This window comes from Watersipora subatra, chromosome 7, assembly GCF_963576615.1.
Source record: "Watersipora subatra chromosome 7, tzWatSuba1.1, whole genome shotgun sequence".
Classification (NCBI taxonomy): Eukaryota; Metazoa; Bryozoa; class Gymnolaemata; order Cheilostomatida; family Watersiporidae; genus Watersipora; species Watersipora subatra.
In genome coordinates, this window is record NC_088714.1 from 60,652,275 (window position 1) to 60,678,692 (window position 26,418).

Consider the following 26,418-nt stretch of genomic DNA (forward strand, 5'->3'; position numbering starts at 1 on the left):
AACCACAACCGGATGCAGAGCCACAACCGGATGCTAGACATCAACCAGATAATGAGCCACAGTCTGATCCAGAGCCACATGTAGAGCCACAGGCTTCTACATCTACTCATCCCTCACCTTCTTCCAGTAATATACATGTAGGTGAACCAATACCATCAACATCTGCACAAACACCAATAGAGCAGAGGCGAGTATCAACCTCGCATATAACTCCAGAGCAGCTTATGCCATTGCCTAAAGCTGGCATTCGCCAAAAAAAGAACACCAAAAGAAGGAAAGTAGCATCTGCTATTCTAACTGATACACCGGAAAAAAACAGAATTGCAGAGCATGCTGCAGCAAAAGTATCCAAACAACCTGCAAAGAGGAGAAAAACGGCACCCATTCCTGAATCCTCAGATGACGATGATATCTTGCCAATAGCATTAACGGACTCGGAGTCTGGAGAAGATCCGTTCGATCCTGAACAGCAACAGGAAGATCTGGGGGAAATTACCAAAGGCTGCTATGTGCTAGTAAAATATCCTGCTGGCAGGAAGACAATATTTTATGCCGGGTCTGTATTAGATGTTAAAGAGGATGACAGATTTGAAGTTAACTTTCTACACAAGGTCAGCAGCAGTAGACAATGTGCCTTTCAGTATCCAGATAAGGAGGACCGTGACTGCATACCTAAAGATGATATTGTGTTAAATTTGGGCGACCCAGTATCTACAGGGGGAACTTTAAGAGCAATAAGACGCATCATGTTCAACGTAGATTTGAGCAAGTTCTATGACGATCTGAGATGACTTGATTATTAGATACCAATTTTGAGTATAATTTTATTTCTCTGTATTGGATACAAAGATTGAGCAAGATTTTATGTATTTCTGTTTTAAAAGCACTTCTTTGCTGGGGCTTTTTCTGGTTCTGGTACCAACTTTATGGTATAGACCATTTTATTTCACTGTTTTAATAATTCTGTCTTCTACCATAATTCAACTTTATCTTATTCACCTTGGCTGTGTTAAATAAAACTTTCATATCACATCTTATTTTGCGCATAACCTGAGCTTAATAATGGATAGTCCAACCTGCCCCACTATGGGGTCCAACCTACCCCGCATGCGGGGCAGGTTGGACTTTTGAACTTGTTGTGCAAGAGCAAGAATAACTCTTTCAAAAAAATTTCCAGAAATTTAACAAAGGACCACAGTGGTGTCAACAAGTGAATGTAGTGTCACACAAAATTCCATGAAAATGTGATAAAAAAACACAGCAGCAATAGCAAGAAACCTAAAAAGGGGTCCAACCTACCCCGCTCTCCCCTACTGATATTTACCCGTAAACGATACTTCCTTCTTCTGTAAGTTCAACAATTAAAATGCACAACTAACACAATTCTAAAACAATAATATTAATGACAAGAGGTTGAGATAGCTAATGACTGTTACACCCTTACTCAAACGGTCATCCATGTTCATTCGCTCAGTCTCGTACGGCTGAGAGTCTTTACAGTCATGACAGTCTATAGATAGAGCGACTGAGCAGTTGTTATGACGGGATTTGGACGTTCTCAGTTACTCGAGTTAACAAGAGGGAGTGAGGGGATTATTAACCCGAGCGAACTAACCACACAATCCCGTATAACAACGATTATTATTTGCACTCGCTTGGAGCAAGAGTTTTATTCGTTTAATATATTATTTCCTAAAACATTATTAATATTAGTTTTACTAGCAGAGACACGTAAGTAAATGATTATTACATGTTTAAAGTTATTATTAAAAACTTAATAAAATGAAAGTACACAGATATCTGTAATACCTGTATTGAAGAGAGAGCGCACGGCCAGTTGGGCACTCCTTCTAGGACGTCCGCAACCAGCCACGACGAGTGTGGATTTGTTTGTTGGGTCAGTCAGTCAGCAGAAGGATCACACACGTCTATCCACCAGGAATCCAGGAGAGAGAAGAGGACACGCCACGTAGATAGTGGAATCAGATCTCTCCCAGCTCCGGCAAGTGTAGACGGGATCACTTCCGTTTACAGTCAAGGGAGGAACGGTTATCACAAAATTATCTCACTAAAAGAGAGCTTGGGCTATAGTTCATGACTCCAGACCTGCTGGCACGAATCTATTGGCTAAGGAAAAATCGCGCCACCCTTAGGCTAATTCAAACGGCAATTGCGATGCAATGCGATATGCGCCTTTACCGCAGTACAGCGCAAGCCATGAGAATCAACCCGGTGCCGGGCGTCAAGAGTTATCCAAAGTAAGATGACAACTCCAAGTCTCAATAGGTAATTAAAAACGGCCGAAACCAGATATAACACAGTTGAAATAGAAAGAGCTTTAGCAGTTAGAAGAGAAAAAGGCAGAGTCATTGGAGCTGTTATTTTTTATAGATGTCTCCATTGGCCTATGAGCAGGTGTTTAGTTGCTCAGGTTCTGTTCTTTATGTTATAGATGGTCAGTAGTTTAGTGGGCTTGTCTAAGTATGTCATAAGGGTGTACTGATTAAAATTATGACTCCTATTATTTTGGTCGGGTCTGGTAAAGGTTGGCAGAGCTGTGTGCCTTTGATTTTCTCTGATTTATTTTAGTGATTTTTATCCGGCAGGTCAATTGACGCCTCTTGTTTCATAGATTACTTCTACTGAAGGTTTCGAACGCCCTTGGGGATGAGTGTACGGTTATTGCTTTTCTTAATGGTCCATTGTTGTACCAGGTGTTTTGTTCACTGCAGTATTCCGCATATCTCATTTGATTTAGGCATTTTTTCCTTCTGGTATCTGCTTTTGCTAATACTTCCATACAACACAGCTAAGTTAATGTATATTTGATGTATAATTTCAGCTTTACTTTTCATGTACTCCGAATTACAATGCTATCCCTAGGTGCCATCTAGAGTTTAGTCAAATTGATCAGATTTCAAAAGGGAATAGTTATCAAGGTTTAGATATAAAACCAATATGAACCAAGTCTGGCATTTGTCCTATATTTATTAATACTTGGCAATATGTGGCACTTCATGGTTACAATGCCTAAGACATTGTGGCTTCAATTACAGCAACACTTAATAGAGCATAAATGAATGTGCATGGGTATTGCATTCTAATATATTCCGATGATTAGCAAAATTAGCACCGGAAATTTGTACTAATGTGATGCTCATCATATGACGTGGATTGCATTGAGACGGAACTGTTTCATGGTAATATTAACTAGGTGGGTAGCCAGATAGTTTAGGCTTCCATTCAATTTTCTATACAAGATTTTGTAGAAAAGAGGTGTACAGTAAATGCCTTTTTTGTAAGATTTTTATATTATAGCCTTTCACCAAAGTTAGTGACAATTCTTAAATTTTTCACCCTTCAGTGATCAAGATGAATAAGACAGGAAAAATATTACACACCAGTTTGTCATACAATAAATGATTATCAGAGGAACAAATCCATGTTAAAATAAAGTCTTAGTTTATTGTGTTATGATCTAGAAGTGACCGACCTGTTACAACAGCGATTTATTAGTTTGTAACTCAAAATATTTTTAGTGTATAGATTCTCTATATATATATATCTAGTTTTTGTTTATGCTTTTGTAGGAAAGGATGCTTTAATATGTTTGTGACAGATTCTTTATTCTCTCTCGAGTTCACCGTTGATAAGCTAACTATCAGCCCTGGTGTTGTCTGCAGATTTCCATCTGTAGCTTTTAGATTTCTCGACTTTCCCACTGTCTCGCTTCACTTTCTAGATGAAGTTCAAAGGGATAGGTTGCGAGCAAAGCTCACCATCGACCCTGAATATACAGTTAGTGTTCTTGCATTCACCTATCATGTTATAACTTCGATGATAATCATATCTAAGCTTAATGTGGTAGCTTGTAGACATATATTCTACTAAAAAGTTGTTGCGTTGTCACCATCATCAGGCCGGTTGACTTGATGTGGTTTACAAAACCATTTTGGTATCGATTATTATAGCTTAAGATATTTTGTACATCACTTTGATTGTTGTGGTGAGCTAGTATATAGTGTCATAGTGGATAAGACTTCTGCTAGATATTTGCCTAGGATTTAATTTTAGTGGTCTGCACTTAAAAACTATGTTTTAGTTGATTATCTTGATTCGAAAATTGCCTAGGTTGTTGTTCTTATCATTATTGTTCTTATCATTGTGTCCAATGCACTTAGCTCATTCTTTTCACTAGATGTTGCTAGTTAGTTACCTTGCTAATAGTCTTAAAAATACAAGTAATAAGCAATAATTAAAGATAACAATAAGTTAAAGCTAATGTTCAGTCTAGTGGTTTGTTGCTTTGGAAGGACAATCTCAAGCAGTCTGTCCTGCTATGAACATCTACTAACATCCTTGCAAGGATCGTGTTTCTGATTGTGATTGTCTTATTTTTTAATAGATAAGCTTTTTGGTAATTCCCTGTTAAAAGTTTCAGCTTTTCAGTATAATCTTTATTTAATTACTTTTATAGGTTTGCTAGTTGATTGTTTTTGTGATAGATTTTTTTAAAAACTAGCATTAAGCCTGGAGTTGCCCGGGATTTCTTTCATTTTCAAAATTGGATTGCCTGCAGCACATGTGCTGACTTTTAGCAATATATGAGCGTGGTTATTGAGGGTAATGGTATTACATGCATGCGAAGGCGCGTTGTTGAGTTTCTAATCAAATGGGTGTTTAAGAGACTGGTCCTCACGGTCCGGGCGGAGGTTTGAAATCTAATAATTTTGCTGACCTGACGGAAGGCGTGGATCGTGTGCATGTAAAGCTTGGATGTAATCAGGTCAAAAATGAGGAAATGTTTTTACGCAGACTAATGGACACACTCAATAACAAAGTTAAATTCATTAAGAGAGATGTCATATTGGTCGAATTACTACTAAGGCGTCACCTGCAAATTTTTAAGTAATTTTCTTGTACTCATATGTTAAGATACGTATTTTTGTATATACGTTTATATTTATTTTCTCTTTTCTGCAGTTTTCACAACCTGAAGTTGTCCTTTTTATGTGCCATTCTAATTCCAGGTTCCTGATCAGATCAAGGACTACCAGAACAAATCTGGTTTCTATGAATTCAACTCTGGCAAATCTTGCCTCTACAGGATTCCACCAGATGATCTGAGGTAGGATTTTATGAACTTCTTATGAGTTGTAAGAGGAAGCAACTCCAAGCAGTGTTTACAGAATACAGCAATTCCTCGCTACGCTGTGGATCACCTTTCACTGCTTCACTTCATTTTTGTTAAAATTTAAAAAAAGGTTAATTAAAAAACCATTAAAAAATTAAAATACATAAATCTCTCTCATACTCTGACCTAGTAAGAAACCTCCGTAAGCATCAGTTTGGTAGCAGCAGTTGCCATTCATTATTTTCAAGTTGAGTTACATTTTTTTAAGTGTAGAAGTGAAAATTACTTGTCATGTTGTTCAGCATGCCTCTTATCCATCTACTACTCTTATTTCTATACATACGTACAGCAATACATGCGCTGTCAGTCTCTTCGCTGAATATGTTTATGAATTACATGTACATACATGCGGATGCATTGTTACAACTAAGAGTTATGCCCTCTTTCATGTTTACAAATGGACTTCCTTCTCACAATGAACGCGGTTAATGACAAGTACAAATACCAGAATTCTCTGGCATTCCATGCATTCTCTGCCTTGAATCACCGGGACTGAAGTTGAAATATAAATTGAAAGTCTAACGAGATAACTTGATTTTATTTTGTTTTCTCGCAGATTTTCACTTATTGCAGTAAGTGCTGGTCTCCATTAATTGCAAAAAATACCGCTATTTGTTAATAGGCTAAATTGAGTAGTCTAACAATTTTATTTATGCGTGTAAAATAAAATATTTCTGTCAAAAAAACAATGTATTCATATTTTTGCAATTCTCTATTCTAAGCAACATGTAAAAAGTAAACTACGTGGAGAAAGATTGATTTATGGGTATTTATAGTATATTTCATTTAATACATAGAGGCCTTTCGTTTTTAGGTTTTTATATTTTAATAAATTGAAAATATTTGATTTTTACAGTCTTTTGTCTAATTTCTCCAAGCTAGAATACTAAATTGTTGACTATTACGCGTTTGTTACAGAACATTGCTAGCGCAAGTACCGCTCTACATAATTATAGCTGATGGATTCAGCCCAACACCTACCCTTGTGGGTAGCGCAACTCTGCCCCTCACTGAAGCTATGGATGAGGTTTATGAACTCCTGTTAAAGGATGGAGTGTCTGTGCCAGCTAGCAGCGGCATCCGGAGCTCCCTGACAGTCCATAACCTCATGGGCCACGCTATCGGTAAGAGAAGAGATGAATCTAAATGGCTAGATCTAGAAGGTTTAATATAGTTTTAGTTGTTATGAAAGTAATACTCATAATATTAATGAAGTTATTATATAAACGCCAATGTAAATCTGCCTAAAAGGTGCGGAGTGTGTTAAGTTCAAATGTGGTATTCCATTAAGGTGTCACTCACTATTCTTTCCGAACCTCATAAAGCACTGCTATACTTGTTTTGACTTTCTAAGTGCATGACCTTTCCTAGCACTTGTCCCAATGTCGACTGCTTGTCTCTGTGGGCAGGTGGAAGAGCAAGCTGGTCAGACTATGTTTGTCAACTTAGTTAACGTTACTTATTGTATATAGTTGATATTCTTGATGACCGAAACTCACAACTGCTGAGGTGTTGCTGTGCCTTGTTACAGTTGTATAATTCTGCCGTTATTGCTAGTAGCTAGATGACAATGATAAAATAGGACGCAAAATTTAACTTGGGAAAATGGTGGTCAATCATGGTCTACTTGGAGTTCCTAAGTGTATTTACTATTTACTCCTCTTACAGTCGATGAAAGGGTAATCTATAGACATGAACTATTAACTAAAAAGGCCTCGTTTCACTCTTTCAACGAATACATGACACCTATAATTAATGTGTAAAAAAGTATCCCTCTCACACAACAGACGGAGCCCAGTTTTTAGAACGTCTAAATACTTCCAACCAATGAAGTAATGGTGTGTTCATCCCTCTTTTACACAAGAGCCCTCGGCTACTGTAAAAATATGAAACTGAGTGGCAGACTTTAATTCATTAAACAGTCTAGGTCTTCAGCCAGTACTTGTGCTCATAAGACTTCTTGGTGTTTGGTGCAGGCCAGGTTCTAGTCGGGTGTAGACTGAGCTCCCTCGGTATGGCACTGCTTACTCATTTGCCTGAGAATTCTGTTGTCTCCCACAAACATTGCGAGGCGGGACTATACATGCCCTCAGTGAATACAGCGACTATGGCTACAACACCATCTAAAGCTATGGTTGAAGAACATAATATTTCGCACGCTATGGCTGATCTGGAGACTAAAGAGGCTGCGGAGGTGAGGTTGGGGGGTCTGTGTACAGCCCCTTATTCAGCTGCATCTTTGTGATTGTCTGTGGTAAAGCATACAGTTTCTCATTATCATATCTAAAACATACCATTAGTCTTCTACCTTCTAGTTATCGTTATGTTAGCACGCAAATTGTTTAATACGCAGTGCAAAATTTCATCATTCACAGTAGACACTCCTACACTGTAAATAATCTGTTCCAGAAACATTTACGTTATAGTGATTTTACGTTATACAAACAGTAAAATACATGTAGCCTAAATTGTCCAAACTAACCCCTTTAGCTCTTCAAAAAGGGAAAACTGGAAATAACTTTTTAATTTACTGACTATACAATAAATGCAATATTATCGGTTTGTGTCTACAACTTTTCTCATCTCTCTTATCGCTTTCCCCCGGTTCAGGGTCGATGATTATGGTGATTTTACAATAAGTTAAGGACACCGCACATCGTCAATGCTAATTTACATCAATTTTCTATTACCAGGCCTATTTTGCAAAGAAACTGGCAAAAAATGTTTTATGCTAAAAATAAAGTAAAACAAAAATCTATGTATTAATCTCAATGTTTGTTTTTTGTCAAACCCTGTGGTCCAATATCTCAATTAAAATCTAGCAATAAAAAATTGTCCCGGCGCTGGATTTGATCTCGGGGCCTTCAGGTAGAGAGGCAATGAACTCATCCGTTAAGTTACATGGAATACAATGGATTCATTGGTCAAATAGTCATTGCATTGGTTAAGATACTCACGCTTGAAGCGCTTGATTGATGTTATTAACTAACACTGTTGACCGCAAAACGATTGTTAAGCTGAACCAGAACATGGGTATGGCCTTAGTAAAGATTTTAGTCACGATCTAGCTTTCCAGGTAAGTTACTCAATCAAATTCATTAGGTAATTATTCTATTACCAGTGCAACGTCAGGCACTTAGCTAGTTTTGCTATAATAACAGTGGTGTCATCTGTCTATTCGACGCCGGGGTTAAAGGTTAGGATAACAGATAGCTTACGACGAGACTCCAGCTCGTGACATTCGGTTTCCTACTTGATAACTTGACACTCTAACTCCTGCACCAATCGACTGCCTTTATGGATATCTGGATAATATCTTTACAATATCTGGATGATTGTGCGACTACTTATTATCTTCACTTTATCTGCACACCTGACAATCTCTCACGGCGCACTAGACTAACAGGGTACTAGCCCACCATATATAATAGAGATACCCACCCCTATATGTAGTTGAGCCCCTTGTCTCTCTCTTCCACCAAACGTATGCATCACTTAACCTACTTTTTGGTTTGCTATCCCCAACCTAAAGTAACAATAACCACCTTTTAATCGGATATCACTTTATTAATGTAGTTTTTTACGTGTGATTTAGCTTTTCTGTTTAATTTTCCATATAAAGTTGAATGAAACATTTGAAGACCACAATGGAAAAACCAGTGATGTCACACTTTTGCAGTTTCAAGAAAATCAATTTTTAAGATTTGAGACTGGATCACGCAATCAAAATACAGCTTATGACAAATATATGCAGGTTTATTGACAGATACATAGTTTGCTGTTTATAAAATAACATTTTTAACTCAGAATATTGTTTTTTTGTAATTCAGTGGTCAAAAATGAACATGCATGTTGGCAACGGACATCACCTATTCTTCCATTTGAATGCACTAAAAAGGTTTTGCTCAATTAAACATTATATTTTTTCCACTTCAAACTATATATAATATAAGTACTCTAGCACAATCAGTAATTAATAGCAGTTTAGAGTTTCACTACAATGTCTAAATTTCATCACTATCTGCTGTCACAACATCACTGGTTGTAAAATTGTCAAAATATGGTTGATTCTCTAGTTTGCAAAGTTGTTTAAGGACCTGCTAATCTTGGTATTTTGCTTTGCTGACTGGCAAACGACCGATGGTAATGATAGTTGATTGAGTTCAATGAGGAAGCTTAGTTGGTTCTTTAAATAGCACTCTCGATGTAACTGCCATTTCACGATTCTCTATAGAATGCCATGAGCTTGCTTTCCGTATTCGCAGCTTTCACTTGACGTATAGACCTAGTTTTCATTGGGCAAGTTGTCTGATACATCTGTTTAAGATATTCTGAGTTATTAAAGAACTTTGAGCTGTTAAGATAAATTGTATTAAAGGGTTTAGAATGTTTGTGAGCATTTCAAAACAACTTTACCCAATTATACGGTAGATCTACATTTGACTTGCAACTCACCGCAGTCACGTCTCAATCACATTCTATGTAAGAATGTTCACACATTGAATAGCTTATTGTGATCTTGTTAAAAAAGGTTTTCTCATGCAAAAGCCATTAAAATAGTGAATGAGTGTGTAGTTTTTGTTCTGTTCAGCGTATCCATCACAGAATGAATCTAACTGCATTACTTCGGGACCTATGTGACTTTCAATGGGGCCTTCTTCTCTCTACTTTACACACAGTTATTAGCAAAGATAAATAGTCGTTTTGTATTCTTTGTAGTGTAAAATTTATTAACATCAGTAAACAACTTCTGCCTGTCATCTGCACACAATTACAAAGCATGTTTACCGTTTGCATAAGCAATTTTCTCCTGTTGTGTGCTAGAAACGTTTTGCTGTTTAGCCTGCTTTTGTGCACTACCATTTTTTCTTTGTTTTCCTAGGCTTCTCAGTTTATTCTGAAGACTCGATCTATCTCCAGATGCCATCATTATTAATTTAACGAACATGCAGCGTTACGCATCCATCGATCGTTTCTGCTAGCTAAGCAACATTAAACAATGCAAGACCGTGTTAAAGAGCAAAACGCTCTTTGATTGGTTAGCTATTGGACTTGGTCGATTTTTCCATAATTTATTAAGGCTTAGACATCTCCTGTTTATTCATTTGAGCATAAAATTTAAACACAATTTTTCATAGAGTAACACTGGTTTTTTCCAAATTTTTAATTCACCATACAATTCTACAGTGCCAAAACTACAGGTAGGTAGCAATAACTCCAAAAAATCAAAATGTGACATCACTGGTTTTTCCATTGTGGTCTTCGTTTGTTTTCATTTTTCGTGTAATCACCTGCAGTATTAATTGAGGTCTCGTGGTTGGTGTTAGCACTGTGGAAAGAATTACTTTAGGAATATATTATGTAATACACGAGGATCTTAACATATAGGTAAATGTTGGCACAAATTGAATTTGAATGTCTCTATTGATTTTCAAAGCTATAGCACCCAACCTTTTATCTTGCATTGCCTCCCTATTTCAGAACAATAGTATTTAGTTTGCATTTGAGTCCGAGTTAGTTTGATCAATAACATGCATGCTGTATTAAGTTTTGTGTATATGAATACATACTGTGTTCATAGAAGTATCCAATAGTACTATAATATGTATATGATGACATACTGTGTTCATAGAAGTATCCAATAGTGCTATCATGTATATGATTACATACTGTGTTCATTGAAGTATCCAATAGCGTTATCATATACATGTATATGATTACATACTGTGTTCATAGAGCTAACCAATAGTGCTATCATATATATGATTACATACTGTGTTCATAGAAGTACCAATAGTGCTATCATGTATATGATTACATACCGTATTCTTAGAAGTAACCAATAGTGCTATTATAATGTATATATGATTACGCAGTTTGTGTTCATAGAAATAACCAATATATTTGATATGCTATAGTATATATGATTACATACTGTATTCATGGAAGCATCCATTAGTGTTATCGTATATATGATTACATACTGTTTGTTTTCATAGAGGTATCCACTAGTTCTGGTGGACAAACAGCTTCAAACCACTCAAGTGACAGAGAAAGACACACAGACATCTCAGACTGATAAAAGGCAGCAAAAGCAACAGTTGGAACTGCGGAGGCTGGATGAAGGTACTCATTTGTGAGTCCGTGTCTTATACGTAATTGACTTACTGGTCATTATATCATAGCCTGTTGGTCATTCATTGAGTGAGAGTTGGGCTTTCTACTGTCCGCTTCAAGCTGTGGCAGCATCTGGTACTTGAATAACGTAAATTCCAGTGTACATGTCGATCCGGCGTATAAGTCGGGATCTAAATTCTCGTTTAAAATTGTTGGTTTTGACATGTACCTGCTGTATAAGTCGACCCATTTCACTGGCTCAAATTGTTTGATCGTTACTATTTCAGCCAGTATCAGAGGCAAGCAATTTGTAGCTGAGGAAATGGCATTTGAAACACCATCAGCACAAACGCCCATCGTTTGTGCTGTCGGCAATGCATACAGCAATTAACAAAATAATGAAAGAAGACAGTTCTAGTGAAGACCACAAGGCGCAAAAAACAATACTTCATCATCGCATTGGCCTGCCTCACCAATAGAACAAAACCGCCACTTTTGATAGTATGTACATTTTCTACAGAAAAGCCATACCACAAGACAGATATCTGTCAGGAACCATGATTAATGTACAAGAAAAAGAATGGATGGACGATAGTGGATGTATCAAATGGATTACCCGTGTGTGCTTGTGGGCAGACACTACAAATAAGATACTATGGGAAGATACTATGGAAAAAGCATTAAACTAAAAAAACATGTTATTCCAAAAGAGAATCTAGCGATGACAATTTGAATGGTGAAGAATGGGACTTTGTGTGTGATCCATTTCATTTGGAGTAGGATTACTAGTATTTTACTATTTTATAAATAAGTCCCTATATTTCATATCATGTAATTATTATTTGCACTGGTTTTTTGAAGTTGAAATTTACTAGATATTGTGTCATAAAATATGTGACCGCCAGATAAGTCGGGGATGAATTCTTAAGCTTGAAATTTGGTGTCATTAATTGTAAAAAAAATTTGGTCTTTGTTTGTTTTTTTTCTCGAGAAAATGGAAACTTCCAGATTTCTTAATACAGTGAAATTTATTGTTTTTATTTTATTATTTATTTCGTTTTTGTGACAAGTTCTGACAAGTTGTGACAAGTTCTGTGAAAGTAAAATTGTGAATAAGCAGGCCTCTTTTGTTTCTCAGTTTTTGATTACTATACCATGTGAAGATCAGAGGAATTTATGGAGACAAGTGTATTATCTAACCTCAAAAGATCATTGTTCTAATCATCGACTTCTGAGTTAGTTGAAGGATGAATCTGAAAATGTTTTTAAAACCATCAAGATGATCGCAGTGTCTCCGTTATTGATAACCCTTCTCTATATCATCTTTATTATAGCTGTTCAAGCAGCTGAGATTTTTTTCAAATAGAGGTGGCGGTCAAATAGAGGTGGCGGTCAAATAGAGGTGGCATTCAATTAGAGGTTTCACGGTATATTTCACTGTTTAGTGTGGGAGTGTTAAGCATCATGTACTATTTTCTATCATTGCATTTGTGTTGTTTATTTCTCAGTTGATGAGGGAATTGAACTGGTTGTTCCTGAAGTGTACTGTCCTCCCCCACTGTACTATAACAAAGCGTCAATAGCACAGCGTACCATTCCCTTTCAACCCTCCGCTGATGTGTCTGAAGCCTCAGAAAACCAAACTAGTCATACCACTCCCTTGATTGAATCTCAGGTAAGATTTTAACGTCCTTGCTCCTTTTGGCTAAAAGGGTAATATGTTATAAATCTTTGCTTTAGGTAGTAGCTCAAGATTGTTATGCTGTAGCACACTGAAACAGAATATTAACAAGCAGGCAGTTGGAGTAGTATTAATAAACATTTTGTACTTTTACGTACGAAATGACACCACTAGTTGCTATCATCGCTATAGTTGATATCGGCTATTGAGAAATATTGGTATCGCATGAAGCAGTGTAAACATCAGATCTATACTTATTGTTTGGTGTGTAGCTACTTGAATTGTTGAATTTACCATCAATATGAGCATCTTTGTAATAAGATATCACTGCTAGTCAACTGGTGATCACAACGAGTGCTTCTGATATGAAATCTGTTGAATAGCGAAACGGAGCACTTATAAAAGTACATAATATGAGGCTTTTGCTCAAGGTAATTGGTACAGAAGAAGTATTTTATTAAATTATTGAAGATAGAATTACTGTTATCTAATTATTGATACTCATTTATTTGGATATTGTTGTTTTCTATTTTTACCTTTAAATATGCCCGCCATGTATTACGCCTTTACGCTTTGTCTGCTATTTAGTTTTAATATTGAAATAATGATTGCTTTGTAATATGTCGTTAGTCTTGCTGGTGTTTGATGTCAAAAAAGAGCAAATAAGTTAAAGCCCATCATTGTTTTGAGTGTTTTAACCGCAATCAAGTTTTGTCGATTTTAATCTTGTAACATACTGGCAGTCAGATCACCTCAAACATGCAAAAACAATCACAAATGATAGAAAATTCGGATACTTCCTGATGAAATCTATTAAAATTTAGTGCAAGTTAATCTTTTAGCAGTGTTATGTAATAGGTAAGTTGGCAGATAGCCCAAACTCACCATCTGTGTATCAGAACACAGAACAGACTACAGAAGGCTCTGGTTAGACAATGTGAAACAGGTGTTCTGAACTAGATTTGTTTCGGCTTTGGCAGGTTTCTTATCGTTATATCTGCTACTACCCTGTCAGTCCAGTGCATTTTGAGAGATCGTCCTGTTTAATAACACTGAAAAACTGTTTAGAATTTTAGCAAGGTACATGTAATGGAGTGTCAGAACGATAAGCCGAAAGTCGAGATTTCAAATCCCTTTGTAAGCAATCTTTTTTTACCTCGAAGCGTGGCATGGATGGACGAACGGGGCTCCTACTAAATTATATATTGAAGTGTCAGCTAGTTGGATGATTTACTTTAGATCATGAAGTTATTGAATGACAGTCCGAGGCGCAGGGCAGGCTCAAGTTTTTATAGCATAAATATCATTATTCGAAAAATAGAACTTGTGTGTTCCCTAATAATGCATTTGATACGATTTAAAGTACATAAAATAAAATGACAAGAAAAGATCAGTAACTTATTTTACTGTTTGACATATGCAGCTCTCAGCCGATATGTAACTCCTATATCGCTTAATCATTTCCATACACTCTCTATGCCTCATCGCTTTCTTCCAGTTTGGGAAACCCCTGACAGCTTCAGTTGCGGATGATGCGGTGGTTAGTCAGGATCCTAAAGAGAAGGCAACTCCATTGGATCCTCCAAAGCTACCCAAAGTTTTCAATGAAGCTATGCTTGCGCCCGGTATGTTTGTTACGACTTGCGCAAGGCCTCCTGTGAGTTGTCATCTCTTGCTACTCTGAGTAATGACTGCATGATTCCTTCTATTATTCTTTATAGCAAGTGCATTATGTTTTTGGCTTCACAATTATTGCACAATAGGATTAGTAAAGCTGATGCAATACTTCTCGGGTCAGATGCAAAATGCGCATTTTGGCTTTTTATGGTTGCCACGAATGCAAGCAACATTTTGTAGTTCAAATGGCTGATGCTAAGATAACAAATGCGCTTCTCAACATAAATGTATTTATGTTCAATGTGGAGAATTTTAAATTATGGATTCGATACACAATTGTATTCTAAATTATTGAGTCTGGAGCACAATTTAAAAATACTTAAGGATTGTGGAGTGACAAGAAACATCAATAAAATTGCTTTGCAACAAGCAAGAAAATTACTTTGTATATTTGTAGCGTTTTCTTAAAAAAAACATATTATTACATACGCACTGTTCCTAGGATAATCAGGTAGTCCAGAGGAGTCATCCAGTATTAGTATGTCTTTACTTAAAGGCTGAAGTAGGCTAAGTTGTTTTCTGTTTGTATCAAAATTTTAAAGCATTCTAGCATTGATCTAAAAAGAGTAGTGTTTCATCGGAACTTATTCTCTCTCTCCCATAGTGTAGACAACTCCAATTGGAATTAACCATTTCCCTGAAACTTTTACAAGTCAATATTAGTTTAGGATCTTAAGGTCATTTAGACTGGCTATATTCCTATACAAACTAGTCAGTGTAGTATGCTTCATGCTTCTTTCAACATTTGAAGATTTGAGGTGATGACTTCCTGGTCTGTTGATATAAATATATCTTTCGTTTAACCAATAAAAAACTAAATTGATATTGTAGTCCTTCTAACTAGTTCCATAATTCTAAAAGGTCACAGCAGCCTTGCTGTAATCAGTGCTTAGGTCATATGTAGTACTTGTTCGCATTTGACTCTAGATGCATATCCCCTGCTGAGTGCACTCTTCTCAGAAATTATGAGTGTCGGAGTGCATCAAGAACACCCTCTACCAAATGTGGCCTCTACACCAGTCAAATCTCCTCGAGGCAAGAGAAGGCAGGAGGTAAGTGAGACCGTTTTTGGTTAGTTTGTAGACTGGGTATAAATAGATTTTTGCTATTAACTTACATAGCAATGGTTTAAAAGAGCTATAAATGGCTCTTGTCCATGATTCATGCATTCAGAAGACTTTTATGTTGAAGGTTAAAGTTCAACTGATGATATGCTAGTTTACATCTTCATAATTCACTTCACATAAAAGTTTGACACGGAGAATGAAATTGACTTTCGAAAATACATGTAATGTTGTGGTAAGACAATTCTCCAGTAATGGTTCTATGACTTTTTCACGCCGTTATTGAAGGCTTACATTCAGGCACTATTCTATCTAACATTTTGTCAGATTGAGTATGCAAAAGCTATATACGTTTTATTTCTGCTATCCATAGAGTTATTTCTTGGTAGAGTTCGAACATGGTTTTTGCACAAGTAATTTATGAACTTTTAGTTTTTAGGTAAAGTTTCACAATGGCTCTGCAAAACTTTCATTCTGAATGTCTAGCGAAAAGGGAATAAAGATTATTTGCTTCACATGCAAATTTGTTTTATTTTGTTCAAACAACTATATTTTGAAACATTTCTGAATTTTTGCAATTTAGCTGAAATAGTCTTGATTGATTGTTGGAATTTCTAATATTGTAAAACCGCCATTTGAACGTCATGGGGCTGTATTTTTCAACCCTTCTCCTATATTGCCGGTCAAATAGAAGTTTTACGGTAACTTACGCTTCTCAGTTATAAATAAATGCTCAAGCTCTCTCTTATGAGAGTTTATTTGTCACTTATAAAGGCATTCATCATTCATGTCAATCTTTTAACAGGCTCCCTCCCCAATAGCTAGAGCTCAGTCTGCTATGGAGTCACGAAAGCCAACGCCTTCTCCCAGGGCTCGTCTTTCCTCTCCCCCTCCGAGGCCTCAGTCTAAGCACGGCAATCGGAAGGGTAAGCAAACCTATTATAGCTTGCACAAGTCGAAAGCCAACATACGCTAAGTAAAGTCGTAGGCTTGTTGGCCTGCAAAATAAATTGGAAATTTGTTAAAAATGAAACAAATGCAATAGCTAATAAGCCTTATAACTTTCATCCGTTAGAAATTTTCTCGAAGCTGTTTTTGGTGTTCTTGCCACTAAAAACAAAGGTCAGCTTTTCATTTCGATGTTGTTTTAGCTTGGTTCTTTCTATGTATGGTATCGGGAAGATGTCACGACAAATTAGGTAATGTTTGAAGCTTGTGCAGCGGAACATGCTCCAAGCTTTGTATACTGGTGTGGCCGAATTGAACAAAGAAAGAAAACATATCGCTTCTTTTGCCGATCATTTCTTTCTTTCCTGCCATGAAAGTTATGTTGGCAGTTTCTCCTATTGCTGGGTCAATTTGTAGGCCCATTGGTCTTTGGCTACACCAACACACAAAAGCTAAGGCTATCTAAGACAAATCCTGACATGCTGAGGAGGATTGAGGAGGCTGAAGCAGCTAACAAGCTGAGAAAAGGTCAGCGGTTTGTATGTGACCAGACTGGTGGGTTGTCAAAGCGATTGGTGTCAGACCTTCGGTTGTATGTGACAAGAGTGATGAGTGCTCAAACAGGCTGCCGTTGTGCATTGATATGAGCGCTGATATGTTCAGCACTCAGCCCACCTTGTTGAAGTATGAATGTAGAGCTTTTGTATCTCCAACATCTCATTCGATAATTCTATTGGCAAAAGTACATTTCTTGTCCTTTGAGTCTTCATCAAAAAATGCTATTATGATGAGTTTTTTGCCTTGACTATAAGTAAAAAGGATAATTTCAAATCAGATTAAGTTCTTAAGTTGTTTAAGCACCATTACACAACCAGATGGTAGTATTTCAAAATGAAGATTTCATGTTAACGATTGGAAAGAAAACATCAGAAGTATTGATTTTTGATTTGATTTGATTTTTATTGCGTAATAATAACATGACAATATGAGTAAAAAAATACACAGAGTAGCAATAGGACATGCCAGATAGCCAGAGGCTAGAGTCAAGGCAGCCCCAGCAAGCAGTAGGAAAAGAAACAGAATCAGCGATAAGCGCACACTCCGGAGCACCAGAGTCAGGAAGGACAGTCCCAGGACGCCCACAGGCGCTCTACCAACTTCGCCTTCAGCTGACCCGGAGCAGAGCCCGCACAATCACTCAAAAATTTATTATATAATTTCATTGCACTAAAAAATATCGATCTCTGTCCCTTAGAAGACAAACACTTTTTCAACTTTAATTGATTTTTACTTTTTAAACGGGTATCTTGACAATGATCTATCATAAAATCTTGCAACTCTTCCATGGGGAAAGAATTTGTTAAAAACATTAGCAGGCGATACTGGAATAAAATTTCAATTGGCATTATTTTTAAAATTTTAAAATTTTTGGAAACTGTTTGATTTGGTTTAAAATTGAGTATTATTCTGATTGCCTTTTTTTGCATGATTAAAAGTTTGTTTAAATCAGTTTTGTTGCCGTGGCCCCAAAACTCGATTCCATAAATTAAAAGAGAATAGAAAAAACTGTAGTACAAATTGATCATGGTTGATTTGTCTAGGTAGGGGCGAATGAAACGTAATATTAGTAATATGTAATTAAGTTTTTTGATGAGACTTTGGATGTGTTTTTTAAAAGTCAAGTTGTTGTCTAACGTGATACCTAAAAATTGAGTCGAATCTTTGATTTGTAGTTGAGAATTGTTTAAAGAAAGGCTTAGATTATAATTTTGAGTGTTTTTAGACGGATTTTTGAAAACTACTTGAAATGTTTTACTGTTGTTTAAAATGAGTCTGTTTGATAGGCACCATTCATTAATAATATTTAATTCCTCTTGGAGTTTAGAATTATCTGTTGAAAATATATTGGTGTCATCTGCGAATAAAATACAATCCAAATCAGGTGCAGCATTTACTAAGTCATTTATAAAAATTAAAAATAAGAGGGGTCCTAAAATTGATCCTTGTGGGACACCAATCGTAATTGCCCTCATTTGCGAACAATCAGTATCTGTTTTGGTAAATTGAAATCTATTTTGGAGATAACTTTGAATAAGAGAGGAAGACTTTACACTAAAATTGTAGTAAAAAAGTTTGTCAATTAAAATTTTGTGATTAATCGTATCGAATGCCTTTGAAAAATCCAAAAATACGCCCTGAGTTATATTACTTTGATCTAAATTAGTATATAAAAATTCCATTAGACTGTTTATTGCTGTAGTGGTGCTTTTACCTTTTCTAAAACCAAATTGTTTAGGCGACAAGATGTTATTGGTTTCTAAAAAATCCCGTATTTGCAAAGACAAACATTTCTCTAAAATTTTTGATAAAGCAGGAAGAATGGAAATGGGCCGGTAATTAGATGGATCTGTTCTATTTCCTTTTTTAAATAATGGAGTCACGCGAGCTATTTTTAAACAATTTGGGAAATTAGATTGTTGTATAACAAGATTTATAAGATGTGTTAAAACTGGAATTAGGACTAGTTTATTTTCTTTTATTGCACGGAGAGAAATCCTATCATAGCCGGTTGCTTTAGGAAGACTGAAAGAATCAATTATTTGCAGTGTTTGGTAGGGGTCAATTATCTGGAAGCTAAAATCAATATCATTTACACAGTTGTCCATAAATTTAGAAAAGTGAATATCGGAAAGTGGCAACTCATTGGCCAGTTTATTACCAACATTTACGAAATGATCATTTAAGGTCTCAGCTATATCTTGCGAGTCTGTTAGGAGTTTTCCATCTTTGTTTATGCTCGTTGGGCTATCTGAATTTTTAGAGTCTCTATTTAACAATCTGTTTATGAATTTCCACTTTTCGTTTTGATTATTTTTACATTTATCAAATTCTTTTTTATAGAATTTAGTCTTCGCAGTTTTAATTTCATTTGTGACTAAATTTCTGAAACTGTGGTAAGAGGTGTGGAGCGAAGTATTGAAAGGTTCTTTTTTGCATTTAATGTGCAATTTTCTTCGCTTATTTATCTGTTTAAGTAGATGGTGATTCATCCAAGGTTTTAAAAAGTTGAGCTTTTTCTGATTTGTGGAAATTAATTTTTTCTTCCCAGCTATTTTTATTAAATTTTGGAACGACAAAGAAAAGGATTCAAAGCTTTTGTTAACATCAGAGCAATCCATTATCGCCCGCCAATCTTGTTCAGCAAGCTTGATTGCTAGCTGATCATAGTCAATAATGAAAATGGATAAATTTGAACGCTTGGGAATTTTGATTTTAAACTCAATTGATGCAAAAACTGGTTGATGGTCAGAAATATTAAAATCTATTGTTGCAGAGTTTATGTTAGAGTCAACCCGGTTAGTTGCTATGTGGTCTATAAGGCTATTTTTGGTACTACCTAGTCTTGTCGCAGTTAAAATTGTGTTGCAAAAACCATATGATGTTAACAAGTTTTCATAATTGAATGAGTTTATGTCAAGAATATTTTCGGGACCGAGATCGATATTAATGTCACCTACAATTATTGTGTCCGGTGGTAATGTGGGGATCAAAGCTCCGAGATCCTCCAGAAAAGACGGCAGAGCGCCCGAGGGCGCCCTGTAGACTGCCAACACCGAGAAAATCCGGCGCCCCGAAGAATGCACCGACGCGAACACCGCTTCCGCCCCAGCCAGTGTAGCCGCCAAAACTCTAGCCTCAAAACCATCTGCCACATACACGCAAACTCCTCCACCTCCTTCATTTGGCCGTGAACTGCAAAGCAATCGATAATTTTTTAAAATAAATTTGTTAATATATGAATGTTCACCAAGCCAAGATTCTGATATAACGATAAGAGAAAAGTTAACATTCAGATGAGCCAAAAAAAGTTCAAATTCAGAAAACTTGTTATGAATGCTGCGAATGTTTATATGCAGAATGTTTATAGAGTTTTTTAGTACTATGCTCTTCAATGCATTAGGTTTGATCAAAGCGCTATGATGAATATTTAGTAAATCAGGTGTATCGTCGAAGCCTGGTATAGTTGCGCTAGTAATAGAAAAACCACATTAAATTATGGAAATGATTAGTTCAAGTCTATCAGGTCTTTGTCGGAAGAAATTTTAATTGCTTCTGAAGTTTTTTCTTTACGCATGAAAATGTTTCCATGATAGGTCCAAGCATATTTATAATTTAAGTCTCTTTTTTTACATCTGACTTTATAAAACAGCTCCTGTGTTGTTTTAGGCAGCTGTTCATTGATGAAGATTTTGTCTGAGTTTTCATATCCCAGAGACTTCGTAGTAATTGATTTTTTTACCATACTCTTTCTTCCATCATAGAACGCATCTCTTGCAGACATCTTGTTGAATTTTATAATAATTGCTCTCTTAGGATTTTCACCAGACTGTTTGGTTCGGAAAATTCCGTCAATGTCTTGTTCATTATAGCTAAGGTCAAGGCTGTCAGAAAGTTTCTCAATAATAGCGTGAAGATTTTCCTTATTTGTTACTGGAATTCCGTCTAGAATAAGTGATTTGTTGAATTTTTCTTGTTCTATGAGTTGAATGGATTTAGAAAGCTTTGTCAACGAGCTAGTAGATGGTTGCAGGTCAGAGTAATCTTTCTGCAAGTCGCACAATGATTTTTTAATGCTTTCAATCTCTTCGCCATAGTACGTCAAGGCTTTAGCTTGCTGCCTTTGTTCATCTTCCAGGACGGTGACACGATTACCAATACGATCCAGTTGTTGACATATGCCGTTAAATTTATCCTCCATCCATTCTTTTGTTAGATCAAGTTTACTGTTGATGTCGCTAAGGGTAATGCTATCTTCAGTGATACTTGATGTTTGTCGCGTAATGTGCTTTTTGTTCGACATTTTGAAGCATTTTTGATAGTTCTCTGCAGTCACGCAAAGCATTTCTTTTGCGGTCTGAACAAACTGTGCCATGACATGCTAGCATTAAGCTCGGCATTGTCTAATATTTCCTTCATTCTCAATCAGATGCTGACAGCACATTTGTAGAACTTTAATGCAAATTGCTACATTGCTTTCACAACAATCCATGAACACGTTCATTGAGGGTAGTTGTCCTTGATACACGCGAAGGTGAATTCTTAAGTTTCTATAATCAGATCGGTGTATAAGAGGCTGGTTCTCAAAAACCAGATGAAGTTTTGCAACCAAATATTTTTCGTAACCTGGCAGAAGGCAATGGGCATATATGTGTGAAGTTTGGATGGAATTGGCCGAAGAAATTGGACTCACTGGATGCGCAATTAATGCTGATCAGCCCATAACTGCTATAGCACATCTGTTTCTTACAAATTTGGTGACAATTGTAAGGTTATTTTTGGTGCATTGTCGAACTTGCGGGGTATCAAGTTCATGTGGTACTCTCTAGTTACAACTAGCCGTTCTTCAAACAGTATGCTACAAGTCGGACCACAGTCAAGTCATGGCTAGACTCTCTGGCATATGCATAGCAAATGTTTGGCATAGATGTCTGTTTTGGCTATGCACATCGACTCTACTAAGTCATGCAGTACTAATTAGATATGATTACACTCAGGTTAACACCTGCACCCCCATGTTAGATTCTCCATTGTGGTTCTTAAAAATTATAAGTTGATATGTTTAAAAAGTATTTTTTACCTTCGCTGACAAACCTTTTCGTGAAGTTTACTCAGTAAGACTTTGATTGAATCAAAGTTGTTAAAGTTTTTTTGTATTTAGCAAAAGTTCTTTATTGTTTGCATGAAAATGGTAAACTTGTGTGTATTACATCTGTGCAAAGTATCCGGCTATATATGCATATACCGTAAAACCTCTATGTGAGCACTATGGCACCTTATTTTTCAACCATTTTCTAATAGCGGAGTTCAGTTAAAGGTGACATTCAAATAAAGGGTGGCACTTTATTTTTCGACTAGCTGGTCAGAATTTTGGGGAGATGAATTTAAACCTTTCACTGGCGGAGCGATGCTAATGTCGCCAATATTTTGCACTCTAATTCGGGCAGAGCAACATTTATGCCGTCGGCCTCAGCTTATGCGCTAAACATTTTTTTCATATATGTCCAAGTATCACACCAAGTTGAACAAAGGACTACGTTGAGTAAAATATATTAGACAGATACAGTTATTATTTATTTTGATGGTATTGGTTTCAAAGTTTTGATGAAAAACTTAGAAGAGCTTTGGAGTTAGAAAAATGGACTTTGATACACCATAATTATGGCTGTTATTACGTCGCATGCTGTTCCCGAATAGTATTCTAATTGAATCTAATCGTTCATCCGAATGTTTGAAAGTTTACAGATTAGGTTGTATTACCGTTGTAAACCACCTTGTGGATTGAATTTAGACTTTAGTGACTCCAAATCAGAGTTTAGTTCTGATGATTGTAAAAGTTTACAGATTAGGTTGTATTACCGTTGTAAACCACCTTGTGGATTGAATTTAGACTTTAGTGACTCCAAATCAGAGTTTAGTTCTGATGATTGTCACGAGCGATCTTCTACACATTGTCACTAAAACCGTCTACAGACGCAATGAAAGAATTGTTATTGATGTAACCGAGCCATTATTAGTGCCATTTTGTGGACACTTTTCTATTGATCATTTTCTATTATGGGTTCGAAAAGATCAAACATAATGAATGCCAAAGGGCGGTTTAATAGAGATGACGTTCAAATAAAGGTGGTGTTCAAATAGAGGTTTTACGGTACATATCATAATGTCCATATATATCAATCGTTGAGCATCTTCTGCACGTTTTCTCCTTCTCCATTACTTCTCCCTCGGTAATTAATAATAATAAGCATAAATTTGAAATTGTAATTTCTATATATGATTTCTATATATACACTATATAGTTCTAGAATATCATGTCTTTGTCTCCTCTGCTTCGGCTTGTTTTTGTTGTCTTCCCAGACTCTCTCAAGTCATCCAGCTTTTAGCTCCTGAACAGTGTTTTTGTCCTGTTTTAAATATTTCTGTTCATTTTGTGTTGTCTCATTGAGTGGGAGTTAGGTTCTCTCATCAAAAACCCATAACTTTGACTACTGCAACTTTTCTCTTGGTATATTGTAGACTCCCTTACGGGTCAAACTGTTGTGCTTGACCGCAATCAAAAGGCAACGAAGCTGAGAATGCCAAAAGGTGAGATGTCTCTGCAGGAGAGAATAACTCTTAGTACTTATAGCAAACCTAGATAATTCTGTAATTTGCCTTCTTAAAAATCTAAGTAAACTACCATAAACTCTGTTTGAAAAGCATTGCCAGGCAGACAGCTTCATTTTACTTTTGAACCAGTAGCAATTTTTGGAGTGATATCACAAGCATTGACACATGTCAAGGACAAATGCGAAGTATTAGCCTAGATCACTTTTTAAGTATCATGTAGGATAAATCAAGCAAGATCACGTATTAGTTCAATTTATTACTGTGGCAATACATTATCATCACCTCATTTTCTTCTGTCCTATTTCTTTCTTACATTTTTCAAGATAGCTTAATGCTCTTTACCAAAATAACATATATATATATATTACCAAAATAATTGTGGGTGTTTTATTATGCATAATTTTGTAGTAACGTATTGCTAAAGAATTGAAATATATTACATGCCGCTGTCCATTAATATGAGCCCCTATTGCAATTATTGCAATAGTTCAAAATTATGTTGTTTCAATATTGATTTTGTTCATAATAGTTTGTTGATATAATATTATATTATAAAATTGCTATAAAATTAGCAGAGGCAGAATCCTTTTATCTTGAGCTGTTCTAAAACTCAGAAATCTTAGTTTTGCATTACATAATTATATTACATAATTATATTACATAATTATATGCTTACATAAAATATTATGGAGACTGAAGTAAATAGTATCCAGTCAACTGCTTTTCATCTCATCAGCGCACAAAGGACAGTTTTTAGCATTATGTCCGTACATAATGAAGCATAACTGGGCTATCATACGCATATCAAGGTTATCAAATACGTGCAGTCAAGCTAATGCTTTCATGTTGTTAGGGAGGCGAGCGGATGGCCCTCGATCTTTCCGCTCTTACACTAGCCAGCAGAACCTAGACATGTCAACAGAGATGGGTCGATTGTCAAGAGAGCTTGCGGAGGTAAAAAGAGACGTGGCAGATCAAAGAGCGCTGCGTACCCCCAGGTCAGTGACCTCATTCCTTTCTCAGGCGCGATTGTAACTTACATCTACTGCGGAATTCAAAACTCAAAATAAATTTATTACTGTACCTAATACATAATTTCTGCCTACTTGTCTTTGGCAGCAATATCAACTGAGTCATCATCAGGTATCTAGCCTTTTAATTACGCTAATGCTATAAGGAGCTTTGACTATTGTTCATGCGGGTCAATAGACCTCAAGTCCATAGACAAATTTTCACGTACATCTTCAGGAAGTGCAACCTGTCTTGTGTCGCATTAGAAACTCGACACCGTATTGTTTGTTGACGCTATGGTAATTTTGTAAAGGAAATCTCTTTCCGAAAATCGGGAACATCTAATGTAAAGGTTAAAATAAACTACCGACAAAGCTGATAGTTGTAAATAGGATATCAATAGGTCAGTTGGCCCAAAGCAATTGCCGATCACTAGACGACTTAAATATTGGCGAGTACAGCTTTTTGTGTATTATGATTGCAAAGATTTTCTTTACATAACGTGCAGTTTGTTTACTGGGAATTCCAGCCGCGTACAGTTACTGTATTTCATTCATCAATTATCGTATATAGATCCCAAAAAGACCCAGCTAGTCAATTCAATGTGAAAGGCTTATCGCCTTCATATCTTGGCTTGATGGTGCATTGATCAAACATTCATAAATTTTAAAAACATTGGCATTCGCTTACATGCTCTGTTAAAATTCCGACTATCACTCCTTGATCTAATGAAAGGAGGGAACACCAACTGAGTTTGTATTCTGAAACTGCAATGCTGAAGGCATCTCAGAGTGAATATTCTATTATAATTTAGGGTCCATTTGAGACTCTTAATATGGCTAATGTACTGGTGGTTGGTTGACTGAACAGAAGATTTGGTTGCCTGATGCACTCTCTATAGATAAATGAGGTCAAATCAATTGTTTCTAGGAGCAACTTCAGCATTTATATGATTAATAGTTAGATTATTCAATTAAGGAGTTATTAAATCTCTTCTAAGCTCTGAAGATAAATCAATAGATTACTATATTTAGCCTGAGAGTTATTCAAGTGAGATGTGATTAGACTAAGTTTTTCTTTTCCGCTAGTCTACCGCGAAGGTGTGGAGAAAATATGAAATCATAAAGATTATGTCTGGCTGTCGTGCTAGTGATGGTGTCAAGGTGCGGCCAAGGAATCTCAAATCATTTATGTTTGCGTGGGATTGCAGGATTAGAGCTAATATTATTTTCATCTTTAAAATTCTTCAGCTAATCTTCATGACAGTTCAAATAAATCAACTCACTTAATATTTTGCGTTTACACATTAAAAATAAATTCACGCTCCATAGATTATATAGAGCAGGTTTGAATTTTAAAAGCTTTCATTTTCCGGACATACATGTACAATGTAATTGAGTTTCGAATCTTTGCTCTAAGAATCAAGAGCCGGCATCAGTGTTAAGATCTCAAGTGTCGATTATTGACAATAGCCCCCACTTCATCTTAATCTCCTCTTCTACGCTCCAATTGAAGGTTCAGGGTGTTTAGTTGATGCTTTTAAATAATTTCTTGTT

General features: G+C 36.2%; 1 protein-coding gene across 1 annotated transcript in view; it reads left to right on the forward strand.

Annotated features, from left to right (window-relative positions):
* The first annotated feature begins 1,062 nt into the window (after positions 1–1,062).
* Positions 1,063–26,418, forward strand: part of LOC137400941 (microtubule-associated protein 10-like) — a 34,572-nt gene continuing 9,216 nt past the window's right edge. Inside the window, exons 1-15 of the mRNA XM_068087279.1 lie at positions 1,063–1,118; positions 1,855–2,002; positions 2,392–2,455; positions 3,620–3,798; positions 5,031–5,128; positions 6,113–6,318; positions 7,171–7,388; positions 11,194–11,320; positions 12,820–12,986; positions 14,491–14,617; positions 15,597–15,721; positions 16,539–16,659; positions 17,099–17,209; positions 23,759–23,827; positions 24,705–24,849. Of these exons, the coding sequence (XP_067943380.1) occupies positions 1,063–1,118; positions 1,855–2,002; positions 2,392–2,455; positions 3,620–3,798; positions 5,031–5,128; positions 6,113–6,318; positions 7,171–7,388; positions 11,194–11,320; positions 12,820–12,986; positions 14,491–14,617; positions 15,597–15,721; positions 16,539–16,659; positions 17,099–17,209; positions 23,759–23,827; positions 24,705–24,849 (1,961 nt within the window). The remainder of the gene's footprint in view (positions 1,119–1,854; positions 2,003–2,391; positions 2,456–3,619; positions 3,799–5,030; positions 5,129–6,112; positions 6,319–7,170; positions 7,389–11,193; positions 11,321–12,819; positions 12,987–14,490; positions 14,618–15,596; positions 15,722–16,538; positions 16,660–17,098; positions 17,210–23,758; positions 23,828–24,704; positions 24,850–26,418) is intronic.